General features: G+C 42.9%; 1 protein-coding gene across 1 annotated transcript in view; it reads right to left on the bottom strand.

The window, feature by feature from the left end:
* Positions 1-15,032, bottom strand: part of LOC119176258 (A.superbus venom factor 1) — a 151,804-nt gene that overhangs the window by 16,213 nt on the left and 120,559 nt on the right. Inside the window, exons 34-36 of the mRNA XM_037427452.2 lie at positions 13,458-13,632; positions 11,696-11,794; positions 2,798-2,917 (exon numbers count right to left, since the gene is read on the bottom strand). Coding sequence (XP_037283349.2) covers positions 2,798-2,917; positions 11,696-11,794; positions 13,458-13,632 — 394 coding nt within the window. The remainder of the gene's footprint in view (positions 1-2,797; positions 2,918-11,695; positions 11,795-13,457; positions 13,633-15,032) is intronic.

Here is a 15,032-nt window from a genome sequence, read left to right as displayed (position 1 = left end):
CCCACTTTTCTTTCTTCACATTTACATTACAGTTGACCTAATAACTTCCCCTAAACTTTCCTTGGCATTATTGTCTGTTAGATCTCATTAATAGTGTGTCGAAAACACGGAAATACGAGCCCTTAAGTGTACAATTGTTTCGTATATATATATATATATATATATATTAATACTCGTGTTTTTCTCTTCGAGATAACATGTTAAAGTTTGCACGCTGTGTTTCGGGGTGCAAAGTTTAACATGTTATCACAGAATACCACGAGTAAATGAAAATGCTAACTTTAGTCATTTAGGTGGAATGAAGGCTTACAAATCTTCAAATCTCCAAACATGTGAGAAAGTTAAGTAACAGTATTTGGTACAACAGGAGGAACTATTGAGTTTTCGTCGGGGGCTTCAGCTATTATATTCACGCGAAACGTCGCACGGCGTCGCTCATAGCCGGCCTTTAATCATGGGAGGTTCAACCCCGTCCGTTAAATGGCTCAAAATTTCTAGACCAAAAAAGCGGCGGCAGTAGCAATAACATAGTATTCTCACGTCTGCCACATCAGGCAAGATATGTGAGTTCAGGGGGAAATTTTAAAGATCTTGTGTCGTGCCGTAGAAGAAACGACAAGCTTGTGTCCATAACTGGCTGATGTATCTTGATTTTTTACGTTATCTGATGGTTCTAACGTGTCAATTCTTAGTCAGCAATCAAAAGACTGGACGAAGTCTTCATCTCGTGATTTATCGCAGAAGGCATGTGCGTGCAGTAGTGCGACGATGTGATGGGATGGACGGGCTCAGCAGAACGTCACGTTTTTGTTGAAGGTCAACGCTTACTCTCTAATAATTTCCTCTTTCAAGGTCGCCCGGATTTGATATACAGCTTCCAAATCAATGTAAAGAAGTAGTTCAATAAAACTTGCTTCTGGGTGAGTTAGTTCATACTTGGTAGATAACTATGGTTGCGCACTTCGAACAGAAGGGCATGGCAGACACGGCAGACAGTCGCAAGGACATGTCCGACATGGCAGACAGTTGCAAAGACATTGCAGACACAGTAGACAGTTGCAAGAAGATAGCAGATATGGCAGACAGTTGCAAGGACATGGCAGACATGACAGCCAGTTGCAAGGACATGACAGACAGTTGCAAGGACATGTCAGGCATGGCAGACAGTTGCAAGGACATGGAACACACGGCAGACAGCTGCAAATACATGGCAGATATGGCAGGATTTTGCAAGGACCGGCAGACATGGCAGTTTGTTACAAAGACATGTCAGACACGGAAGACTGTTGCAAGGACATGGCAGACACATCAGACAGCTACAAAGACATGGCAGACACGACAGAAAGTTCCAATGACATGGCAGACACGGCAGACATTTGGATGTACATGTCAGACACGGCAGACAGTTGGAAGGGCAGGATATAGAAGAAATGGCAGACAGTTGAAGCAGATGGCAGATACGGCAGACAGTTGAAACTGGACATAGCAGACAGTTGTAAGTTCATGCTGTTCCCTGTCTATCATGTCCCCGCGTTCAAAGTGCGCAACTACAGTTACCTACCAAGTGAAAAGATAGGACAGAAGTAGATCATAATTGCTGTCTGCGTACAGAAGCAGGCAATGAACGCCCACCGATCAACCCGTGTTCGGTAGAATGGCGCCTCGAGAAAAGAAGCAATTCAGCGCGTACAATACAGGGCTAATAGTTGCGCGTGGCTCCAACAAACTTCCACTACGATTTTCGCATTGTGGGTTGATAAATAGATCTCATCCGACAGCAAATGAAACAAACGAAAAAGCAGCAGAAAATAGCTGAATGGGCTTTCCGTAGATTGTTGGGGGGTTCGGTATAACTAACAGTTATTTAGAATGACAGAGAGGGGCCTATAGCTGTACCTGTCAGTGCCGAGTGTGTCTTTTGATATCGTCCTCGTTTGTTGAGCTGTCAAAAGTCGACTTTTGTTCTACCAACCAGCCCAATGATCAACCGTAAAAAGGAAGATGCTGCGAAACGAAGCATAGTATGGCAAATGAAATGCAAATGGACATTTTTTTTCAATTGATTGATATGTGGGGTGTAACCTACCACAATCACCATATGATTCCGAGACACGCCGTAGTGGAAAGCTCCAGAAATTTCGATCACCTGGGGTTTAACGTGCACCCAAATCTAAGCACACGGACCTACAGAATTTTCGCCTCCATCGAAAGTGCAGCAGCCGTAGCCGGGATTCGATCCCGCGACTTGCGGGTCCGCAGCTGAGCACATTAGGCACCAGACCACCATAGTGGGGCACATTTTCTTCAAAGAAGACACTGAAATGACGTATGAAGGCATTTGTGGCTGCTTTTTTTATGCGTTCAAAAGTTCTCTTTTATTAATCTTGACCCCTCAGCGGTAACCCTGAATTCAACTTTGGTTGACGACTTCAGTGGCGCATCGCCGACGTTACTTTAACCAAGGGTTCTCCTTCTTGCCCCTTTTTTCTCTGTATTCTTTTATTGCATTTATTCATTTCTTTTCTCACTACAGGTGCTATATAGGAATGGACCTTGCCTCGCTGTCGCACTGCAAGCTGTGCAGCTACAGCAACATTCATATTTTGCGGCAACATAATAACTGAATACTCAATAACGACGTGCCGCGGTCCCAAGCGAAGCTAAGTGGTGCGCTGGGCGTGCATTGGTTGCGCCGCAATTGGTAAGGTAAATACGCTGAAACGAACACCGGCCTCGCATTGCGTCTTCCAACGCATGCGTCGTGGGAACGAGCGATCGCCGATGGCAGCGCTCTTACCGTAGTCGACTTCATCGCAGGCGAATTCTCTGAGAAGTTCATGCTGCTCCGCCTCTTCGAAAAATTCGTCCTCGTTTTTCTTTAAAAACTTGATGAGCGGGTCTGCTGGAGGGCATCCACCTTGAGAATAAGAAAAAAAGAAAAATGAAATCAGCAATTACTTGTACCGTCACTTGCTCTTCACGATTTTTGAGAAAATATGGTTTCTGAAGCCGGTTAATTTGGTAATTTTTGTGCGAATGATTGCAGCAATCTGTTTGACAACCACTGAACGGATATAAATGTGATTACCTGCATTTAATAAACAAAGCAGCATTTTCATGGTGCTTGGATGCCGAATTGTGATTTAGTATACCCGAAGTCGCTGAGTATGGTAAAAATTGAAAGCAGAGCTGAAAGCTCCATATACTTTCGTCCCTAAGATATTTTGCAAATCTGTGAAACGCCCATATTAAAGGCTTCAATTTCGCGCAGCGCGTTTAAGAAGCTGCATTTTTGTATGATCGGCGCGGCCCGAAATTTAATGCTACACACCGCTGCGACACTCTTGACAAAACCTCTATGTGGAACAGATCGAACGTATGCCTTCGATCAGTTGATCAGTTCTGGTTATCTGGTTCATTCTTAAACTCTAAATAGGCGCAAAGAACTACATCACTGGGCTGCGAGAAGCCCCGCCGCGGTGGTCTATTGGCTAAGGTACTTGGCTGCTGAGCTGCTGGTCGCGGGATCGAATCCCGGCTGCGGCAGCTGCATTTCCGATGGAGATGGAAACGTTGTAGGCCCGTGTGCTCAGATTTGGGTGCACTTTAAAGAACCCCAGGTGGTCGAAATATTCTGAGCCCTCCACTATGGCGTCTCTCATAATAATATCGTGGTTTTGGGACGTTAAACCCAACTTATGAATCAATCAAATAAGAAAACTGTAATGTCTAAGAAAACTACGCTCCCCAATATATATATATATATATATATATATATATATATATATATATATATATATATATATATTATTGAGATATAACAGACCATAATGCACGAATACTATAAGGGAAGTCATTTCATTACACATAACAGTAATTTAAATCGTGGGCAGGAGCCGAACCTGCCACCTTTGAATAATGCTGAAAAAAAAACAAGCCCTTAAGTATGGACATTCTCCCTTAACACTCACACAGATATGTCTAGAAGCTGGTACACGTACGAGAAAGCAATCAAATCATTTGCGCCTTTACGTTTCAGCTGTGGCGAGCCCTTTGTTAGAGACGCACACGTGGAAAAAGAATAAGAAGAATAAAAAAGAGACAAGAAAAGGCACTGTCGCGTACGAGTCAGTCAGAAAACAAGCATGGTCTCCAGTTATGAATATTTGTTGCCAATTTCATCCTGGCATACTTCCCGAAGCCAGGACTTTTCCGGAGTCTTAGATGATGCCAGCCACTAATGTTCTGTATTTTAAAACAAAATATGCCTCACGCTTCTCGCGCTTGTTTGAGAAACCGGACGGTAAAAGAGTTATGGTGATAGTTTCAAAACTGGGGTTTGGCCGGTGTAAATGTCTAGACAAAAGTAACTTCGGCAGTGAAGTGGTGTGTTGCCGGTGATTATTGAACCACAGCCTATAGGGCGTGTCTGTTGGGCCGATATATTCTTGCCAGGAGATGTTGCAGCGTAGCATGTATATTACGTTACTGTAGTCACAATTGAGGCTTTTAGTTGTGCAGAATTTGATATCCGAGAAGTTCGCTTTTGATTCACGCGCTGTGACTATCTGTGGGCATACCTTGCAACGAGCTTCTCCGCAGGGATAGCACCCTGACTTAATTTTAGAGGAATTGTTCCTATTCTGACAAGAGTTTTTTTCAGGTTTTTATCCTTGTGGTACACGATGGGAGATGGCTCCACGAAAAATGAAGTCAATCGTTCGCTTTGATTTAGTTGAAATGGTGATAGTATGTTGTTGACTCGTGGCACTGATGAAGAGTAAGTTAGTATACCAGGTTTGTTTGGGAAGTTGTTTAGATACTCATTTTGGCCACTTAATTATGTCATACCGGTTCACGTGGCGAGCACGCAATATGACATCGTCAATATGTCTTCGGGATAATTTTGTTTCGATAGGGAATGCTTTAGGTGTTCTGCGTGTCCGTCGAATTCCTGTATATAGGTTCATAATCTTCGATACCGGTATGCTCGAGAGTTTGGAATACCCGTCTTGCAATGCGCTTTGGATGGATAATCTTAAAATGTAGGTAAATCTGCCTATCTGTAGTGTTCCGTTCAGCAGGCCACCCTTTTGCTGCGGCCGACAGAACGGAAGAAAGGCCGCCGCCTCATTTTGGGGAGATAAGGAGCAGCGCCAAGACGCCCTGCTGTATCCATGGGCTGGGCGCTGCGTGGCTGAAATTGCTCTACGTAGCACCGCTGTCCTTAGAGTCCACGCAAAGATGCGACACGTGGCGTCTTCGTGCCCAGGTAAAAGCCGCAATGCCGAGCTCCCACCGATTACGCACGTCTGACCATCACACTGTGCAACTGATGAGCCGCCGATGCTCAAATCAGCACCACATGTCCAGGCATGACCCCTCGGAGGCGCCTAGACCACTACTGCCGTTGAACAAAGCATGGGTGTTCGGCCCGAGCAGCGAGATGACAGACTCGTTTCACCCCACTCAGCAAGATTCGCTGAAGGAGGCAGCATCGCCGGGACCCTACACGTGTTTGGTTTTTGTATGTGTGTTTGTTGGGGGTGGCGCCTGATAATGGCACTCGTGTGTGCTGCGGGACATGTTATTGGACAGTACCATATGGACCTATTCCCCGACCTAGGGATCTGGGGAGATGAGACTGTATTTAATCAGCCCTCGCGGTCTGCTTTGTGTGGTTCACAGAGCTTGTTCAAGAGACAGCCTTTTCCAATGTAGAGCTTTCAATGTAGAGATTCAGGCCAGAGAGCCCGTGCCATGTAAATAATGTAAATAAACTCTCTCTACGAAGTTCAACCTCCTCCTGCCTCGACATCTTTATCTCGGATATCCGGTGCCACAAACCCCGGTTGCAACAGTAAGCTTTTTGTAAACGTTTCTTGACAGGTGGTCATTTTTGACAGAAACAGTGACATACAAAAAGTTAATGCTAGTTTTGGAAATTTTGTGCGTGAATTCAATCGATGGGTGGAGCTTGTTGAAAACCTCTATGAAACGAAGAACACTTCGCCCACCATGGTTCTATATCGTAAAAATGTCGTCCAAAAGTCTGTAATAGAAAGGTTTCAAGGTGTGCACCTCAACAAAAGAAATTTCAAGTAATGCCATGAAGGTGCTCGCAAAGTTTGGGGCCATACTTGTGCCCATTGCAGTGCCACAAACCTGAAGGCTTAAAACTGGCCCTATATGTTTCGGGACTCAGTCAGTCCCTTCCACAGGCGTTGACTGTCAACACCTGAGGAAGGGACCGAATAAGTTCTGAAACGTAGGACAAGTTTTCAATTTTAAATAAAAAGAAACTATAAACTGAATGTGGCTGGAGACCTTGTTTTATTCGCATAATTTTTACCCAGCTGGAGAGATTTTTGCCAAATATATTTACCTTTAGAAATAACACCTACTTTATTTTAAGCATGGAAAGGCTTATGTGGGAGAAATAAAAGAACACAAAAATGGCTTGGGAAGACTACGGTGATAAAAACAGTACCAAAAATAAATAAAATAAACAAAGCATTTCAAGGCGTCAAAGAATGTCAGCCTAAAATTAACATTTGGGTGGAACCATGTCAAGGCATAAATAACTCTTGACACGTGTCGGTGGCATTGTTTGACGCCTTCATGTACTTTGCTTATTTCTTGTATGTTGTTTTTATCACTGACTACCATCCTCTACCCTTTTTCGGGTCCGGTCTTTCTCGTGCATACCTTTACTGGTGCGAAATACAGTGGTTGTTACTTTACACATCACCATGTGTTGTTCCTCGTTTGAATCCGGTCCGTATCCTATCTGTTACGCAGCGCTTCGAACATAAAGTGAATTGTAGGTGTAATGATGGCAGCGAATTTTCCCTTTTGCGTGTTTTCCCATCGGTTTGATTGCCCCATTCTCCGATTGGTCTTGTGCATACAGAGCATGCATCACAAAAACAGGAATTCAACTTCAATTCAATTTGTTGAATTCAACTTGGCTACGAATGAACCCATAAAGTCAGTTTATGAAAGCGTTCTCACACTGAAGACACCGATGGATTGTCACGAACAGCGGAGGCGGCCACTTTGGTTGAGATTCCTAAGCGCACAAATAAGACGCTTTTTGATTATTTTGTAAAGGCTGGTTCACACCGAAGGCGGCGCGGCAAAACGAGCAAGTTGGCTTTTCGAAGCAGTTAGGCGGCAAGTGCGTGCCCCTGTTCGAACCACCCGTCTCCCGGGAATCGCCGCGCGGCAGAGCAGGCGGGCATCTCGCGCTTTTGCGCACGTGTCGCTATGACGTGTCAATGCTTCTCTCTCAAACGCACAGCCGCTCCACCACCCCGCCTCCACTGCGTGGAGTTCTGATTGGCTGCGGCAAAGCGACGAGTCTCGGCAGGCGGCAAAAAACTGCTCCGAGAGCGATCGCTCTTGCCGCCTCGTTTTTTCCCCGCTTTCGCCGCCTGAATAGGAGGTTTTTCTCACTTTCTGCACTGCCGCCTCGCTGCTTTGGCCGCCGCGCCTTCGGTGTGAACGAACCTTAAGCGCGGCGGGCGGAGTGTTCTACCGCGACAGGATGATGGCACGTCAACACAATCGGCTGCAAAGGGGGAAGGACTTAGGCCACGTTCACAGTTGGGAAGTGAAGAGAAAACGAAAACGCCAGGGCAGCTGGAAAACGACGACCATGCGTGTCATTGTTGTTCACATTCGTTCTGCCCCCTCCCGCCGCCGCTACCATCGCTACCTTGAAAATTGATTTGATTATGCTAGTTATTGACACAAACTGGGAAAACAAAGAGCTCGCACGTCTTCAAACGTTGTTTCGGTAGATAAGCCAGCAGAAACGACACGAGTGACTCGCACCGGCGGTGGCGGCTTGGTTTCAACCAGCTGTACACCAAAAACGAGGCACGTTGGGGCATGCCGACTCGCTGCCGCTGCACCGTCTACTTCCAGAGTTCTCGGTGATCGTAATCCAAATCAGGCTCTCAATGAACGCGTCTATCTATCTATCTATCTATCTATCTATCTATCTATCTATCTATCTATCTATCTATCTATCTATCTATCTATCTATCTATCTATCTATCTATCTATCTATCTATCTATCTATCTATCTATCTATCTATCTATCTATCTATCTATCTATCTATCTGTCTGTCTGTCTGTCTGTCTGTCTGTCTGTCTGTCTGTCTGTCTGTCTGTCTGTCTGTCTGTCTGTCTGTCTGTCTATCTATCTATCTATCTATCTGTCTGTCTGTCTGTCTGTCTGTCTGTCTGTCTGTCTGTCTGTCTGTCTGTCTGTCTGTCTGTCTGTCTGTCTGTCTGTCTGTCTGTCTATCTATCTATCTATCTATCTATCTATCTATCTATCTATCTATCTATCTATCTATCTATCTATCTATCTATCTATCTATCTATCTATCTATCTATCTATCTATCTATCTATCTATCTATCTATCTATCTATCTATCTATCTATCTATCTATCTATCTATCTATCTATCTATCTATCTATCTATCTGTCTGTCTGTCTGTCTGTCTGTCTGTCTGTCTGTCTGTCTGTCTGTCTGTCTGTCTGTCTGTCTGTCTGTCTGTCTGTCTGTCTGTCTGTCTGTCTATCTATCTATCTATCTATCTATCTATCTATCTATCTATCTATCTATCTATCTATCTATCTATCTATCTATCTATCTATCTATCTATCTATCTATCTATCTATCTATCTATCTATCTATCTATCTATCTATCTATCTATCTATCTATCTATCCACTTACGACTTTCAGCTCACCTGGCCGTTTCGATAATGATATCAATAGCAAAATTAATATCAATACTAAAATTGGTATCAAATAACATGACAGTATGATGACTATGAGCGACTAGTCATAACACAAAAATTATGACATTTATGTAATGAGTGTCATGATTTACATTTCATGGCCTTGCTGCTCTTGCTATGGTTTCATTCACATGACATATTGCAAAACTGGTGTGATATGACATGACTGCATGGCGAACTCAAGAGACAGATCCTCACGTGGAAATCGTGACATGCATGTCATGTAAGTCGTGACTACACGCCACGCTCGTACGCTCGCGGACATTTCGCTGGCTACCCATATACAAAATTCGGTATTACGGGACGTGAATCAATGACGAAGGTATATGACTGTTGCAAATATGATAATCATGAGATGATTGTCACGTAAAAATGTGACTACATACCGCACTCATGATGCATTTGTAGCTATCTCGCTAGCTTCATATATACCAAATTTGGTATTGCGCGACGTGAATGCACGACATCCAAACTTGATAATCATGAAATGCGTGTTATGTAAAACGTGACCACATGCTTCGCTCATAGCGCACTCGCAGCCGTTTTGCTAGCTCTACATATACCAAATTTGGCAATACAGGACGTGAATGGACGACGAAAGTAAATGACACGTCCAAACATGATAATCATGACATGCGTGTTATGTACGGCATAATTTACGTCCACCACGTAACGTCGTGCTGATTTTAAAGTGACATATCAACCTTCCTAATTCGTGCTTCGTGCATCGATTTCCACTGTACATGGGATCTGTAAATTATTATTAAATAATGTCCATAAATTATATAAATCACAATAGTTAACCAGCAGACAGGAGATCTGGTCAAATTGGAGAACAAAAGACCTTCGTGATATAAGTTCCATAATATTTACAAAAAAGCGGCCTCTTTTAACTTTTGCGAAGTGATGAAATCTGTACGTATTTGCCGGTCAAACTAAAATTGAAAAGGGCAATTATCATATTTTTTGAGATGTACAGAATGAACAAGCTTCGTTATGAATCGTCGACCATGCATTACACTTCGTGGGTGTGTGCTTGCGCTTGCCACGACAGCAGGCACGGCGCACAGAAAAGGGAATACCATCCGAAATCCACTGAAGTCGCAGTCAGAAACAATGTTTTCACGCTGCGCGGTGAACTTTAGAGAATTTTGTTACTCTGAAAAAGTACCAGTGGCCACCTTTTGAAAATTTATTATCCCCAATAGGGTATTCATAGAAACAACATCAATTTTACCGTTTTACTAGAGTTGTTGGTTAACTTAATTTCTAAAATTGCTGCTGTAATTAATTTATGTAGTCTTCTCAAGAAGTCGGCCGCCATAGAAAACACAAATATGAAAATAGTGAGAGAATATTGCTTTTCTACATTATCTCATGACTTTCTGACACATATCTTAAAACGCGTGGCACATGCATGCATGTATTTATTAACGTCGGAATGCGAGAAAACTTATGCACAACAGAGAGAACGTGCGAAGAAATTGTCATTTAGTAGGACAGGAGAAATAAATGAATTAACTATTTACTTTCAGGGTCAGTAAATGAGCTTGCAAAAGAAAAGAGTGAAAACAACTTTGAAATTGTTCCCAGAAAGAGTAAATTACCATTAGCCTGATACTGGCACAGCTGCAGTCTTCATATGAGCACACAGGCAAGCACAAAGATTGCTTTAGGATATATCTATTGTAAGCGTAATTTGAAACTTGGTCCTCTGCGGGGCGGATCTGGCGAGAAAAAGACGTGTATAATAGTGCTAACGTGAGCAGCACGTGCCAAGAGAGCAAAAGAGTTTTTTATGGGTGCGACACTGTGGCGACAATACTGCATACTTCCAGGCCCACGACATCGAGAAGGACGGCTTTGTTGATCTTTGATCAACTATTCTATGAACTCGCACACGTCCGCAATCGCGCTTCAAAGCCTGGCGTAAATAGCAATATAATCGAAGGAATGAAATAATCACTATGGCCAGGGCGTGCTTTTTTTTCTCGGGACGTCATCGAAAATGTTCCTTCTCCACAACCAAAGCAATAAAAATGCAGGGAAGTTTTCATGTCATACTTATATCTTTTCTTGCTCACGGGATACTATATATGTTTTCATATTGCGTCACATTGGCGGAGTAGTGTAATATACATAAAAATGAATCACTAGTGCGATTGCTTGCCATCGGAGCCGCACATTCATTGCTCGTTTGAAATGAAGCTTGTGACTACATGAGAGCGCTCTATGCATTAGCTGTGTTTTTCCTCTGCTGCTTTTGCAACTGAATGGATGATAATGAAGGTTGTGGGCTTTCTTGAGCACAATTTGTTTTTTGAAATACGACTAAAATTTCATGGGCGGACACTATGATATACTGGATGTGTGGACGATCCAGCCTGCAGTGCGAAGTCACTCTTCTCAAAAGATCAAACACTCAACTTCAGCTTATCACGTATGCTTCCCGAATAAACGTGTACAAAATGTTAACGGTATTTCCACTGCGATACATGTACCACATATATTATTTGGCAGTGAAGCGCGACAGTAAACGCTATACATATCAGGAACTTGTCTTGACGAGCCGAATAGAACGCATTTAAAAGTGTCCCGCGTTCGAGAAAATGTCGTTCGAGAACGCTGATAGGTTCCTTTAAAATTCGTGAAAATCAGTCTCGAAGCACCTGGAGAGCTTTAACTATGGTGACGTGTGAAAAAGTGCGATGTGTAATTGCGAGGCTCACGGGTGATATTGTTCCCTGAAGGATGCAAAAAATGTATGCGTGGAGTTGCAGCTATGCTGTACTGGCATTGATAACAATACTTAAAACCAGTCAGTTATCATTATCAGTGCTTCTGCAATTTTTCGTTTGAATCAGGTTAAATGTTTACCTTCTGCGCAAGCACACACGTCCGTGTTTTCCGAGTCACAGAGGAACTTCAACAGAGGACTTGTCTTGTCCGGCGTGTATAAACGTTCGCAAGAAAAGTCTGCAAAAAGAAACAACGCACAGCTGTGAGTGTGGGTCCGTTTAATACACTGCGACACGCCTGTCGCTGCCGCAGCCATTTGTCGCGTCAATATGCCAGACGCAGAGAAGAAACGACCAGCAGGTAGCATTTCATGAGTTCACATTTTTGAAGAACATATAAAGCATGGAAAGATGTATGGTTTCCATGAAAGTTGGAGGAGTGTTTTAAGTTACTTCGAAGAGAAAGTATAACAGTAATATTGTGTATCTAGCCAGTTGAAACCTAAGAATTGGTACAACCTCTACCCCCAAAATCACGGCGCACCTTTCAATCAGTCGCGCAAGCTCGTTTCCTTTAAAATCGCAAGTGCTTTTCTTGTGCTAATGTAAACGTCATGCACATCAGGAACTAAATAAGACCCATCGTCCTTACGTAAACAAGGACCAGTGGCTAAGCAATGATGTCAGAATTTTTGCAGACACTTGCCAGGACGTTCAAGTTTCCAACTTATAATACTGCACACAAACATGTGTCTTTACGGACATGCCCACTATACGAAACACGCGAGAAGTGCTGGACGTCACGGAAATGAGCAAATGAGATTGGATGAAACGTCCATGTTAATGCTCATTGGTGGCATGGTGATGGCTGCGGGTGGCGCTTGCATTTGTTGTCACGTTGTATACAGAAGACAAGCGGTTCAGTCATGAAAGGCTATCACTTCAAGTGTTTCGGTAAAAACATCAGCTCCTTCTTAAAAGTCTCTTCACAACGACTTTTACAGAAAGGACATGACCCGACATATCCGCTGAAACAAAGTGCCTGCTAAAAATGGTGCTGTCATGCGTCACATATCCAAATGAAACTTTGAAAGCAAAATGGGAGCGGGACATGTGGCAAAAGTATTACGTCGGATCTCAGTGTCGGTGTTCAGCGATAACGTCGTCCTTTGTTTCTTGTTTTCATTTTTTGGTCAGGAAAGTGGTGATTTGTATAATACGGATCAACGTTCAATGTAATAAATTGCGTTGAAGTTTGCATTATGTACTGGTGAGGAAAAAGTTATAAGTCGCGAGCAAGTTTCGTGGCTATACTGCTAGAGATGAATATTGCCCGCGTTTTTTAAAGCTATTGGTGTGGTCTTAGGATTTATTTTTAGTAAATAGTGCTTTAGTATAGATTTGTTAGCTCTAATATTGCCATTGTAGGCTCTCACAGAATGGTTAATTAGAGATGTCAATTAATTCAGACGTAATGATGAATGTATCTGCCTATATCTTCGAATCACAGTGCGTGTACGCAAGATGTCATGCACTGAAATAATAATCACTTTTACGGCCACGTTTCGAAGTGTCATAGGAATACGTCCACGGTTAAATATATGTCTTGTATTTGAGATATATATAGCAAATTTGTGCGAAATGAAAGCCTGCACAAATTACTTTTCCATCCCTATTCAAAGTTGCTTTCCACATAACCAACGCCTGTACACCACTACCTTTACACCCCGCTACCCTAAAGGCTTGAATAGCGTTAAAATGCCTTTTTGTATTGAAGAAAATGAAACCGTTTATTATCACTTCCGTCCTAATTGGTGCACAGCAAGCAAAGCCACATTATGTAACGTGAATGACTTCGCTTTTTGCAAAAACGGGGATAATAGCTAACAATATATACGTACCTGGTTCATAGTAAGCATACACTTTCACATAGCTTGACTGCAATTGGCCAACAGTGAACTCTTGCTCAAGAGTGAAGTTAACACAAGCTGTTGTGTTTCTTGGAATCGAAGGAACATAAATGTCAACCTTGCTGCTTGATATAGCATACAAGTCAATCTTTCCCTCATTGACGAGCTGCAAATGCGTAGAAGAGAAACGAAAATGCTATGAAGCGGCATATAGTAGTAAAACAGTATTGCAAAAAATCGCGTTATGTGTGAATGAGCAAACGCAGTAAAGCAGCAGCGATGTGTAACTGCGAGGCTTACGGGTGATATTCTTCCCTGAAGGATGCTACAAATTGATGCACTTTAACACAAGCTGACATTTACTGCACTCCTTTGATAGAAACAACTGAACAAAATAGTCTTCATCTTTTTCTATCTTGTCTGCTATCCTGATTCTGTCCTCTTACTTGCTAATGAGAAATTCTAAGCTGAAGCGTTCTTTGCAAACAAACAGCGGATGTTGTGACGTTACTCAGCAGATTCGCACTGTTCATAGATTCATATCGCTCTCGACAGTAGTATTTCGTTTACCCCAAATTTTCAGGCTTTGCGAAAGCGGAATAATGCATCATAATTGATCTCATGTTTGAGGCAGCTGTCCCAAAACAAATATTTTATTGGTTGGTCTTACGTGCCTCTTTAGGTTTGTAACATGCTTGTTTGCTTGGCAAAATGAACGATATCATTTGTGCAGAAAAAAGAAGCCTCAGTCTGGTTCAAAAGGAAGTTGCCTTAAAGAAGGCCAATGGCTGGTGTAGCATTGTTGGAACCGCAGCTGATGCGCCCATTTTGCCCCGCGATTCATCAGTGACAATTTCTGACTTTTGTTTTTTAGAGCGCAGCTACTTATGCGTTAGTTCATGCGCAAAAGTCATTGTAACTAAGCTAACAATGGGCACATGACAAGATAAGTGAGGGCAGAGCGCAGCTAGTGGAACGCAGAGCACGGGTACTCTTTGGGACCTCTGGCCTGCTGTCTTCCAGTACTTTTTGCGCGTTTCTGATCTCTTTCCACTCCCGCAGATACGGCCTCCTTGCACTCAGACCGACAGAGCTAGCACTTTCACCCATTCCAGCGCTTTCGAGGTGTAGTTAACGGACAAAAAACGTGTTCTCCTCACATCAGTATTTTGTGTTAGTTATATAACTTTTATCGTTGATAACGCTTTTGCCCGCGATGCAACAGAGCGACATATTAAGCTTATGCTCAGCAGCTTGAGAACATGTTTCCAACTTCTAAACGTGTTTTTCAAAACATAATTATTTAGCGCACCCACTTGACCAGAAAAACTTAAGCCTTATAGTCACCAATTACCTCAGATGGGTTGAGGATCACCGGAAGTTATAAAAGCGAAAGGAATGCTCACAGAAGTCACTGCGCCGGCACGTATCCCTGAAACGAAGCTTGCGGCGCATGACTACTGCTGATTCGAACAGTGTATACTCCAAGAGGTGGATATTGTTGGGAATATTGAATTGAATCGAAAAAAAAGTCACAATTTACAGATAACTGGCCATCGTATACAA

Source organism: Rhipicephalus microplus, chromosome X, assembly GCF_043290135.1.
Source record: "Rhipicephalus microplus isolate Deutch F79 chromosome X, USDA_Rmic, whole genome shotgun sequence".
Lineage (NCBI taxonomy): Eukaryota > Metazoa > Arthropoda > Arachnida > Ixodida > Ixodidae > Rhipicephalus > Rhipicephalus microplus.
Note: the sequence above shows the minus strand (reverse complement) of the source record. Positions and strands in the feature narration are given on the sequence as shown.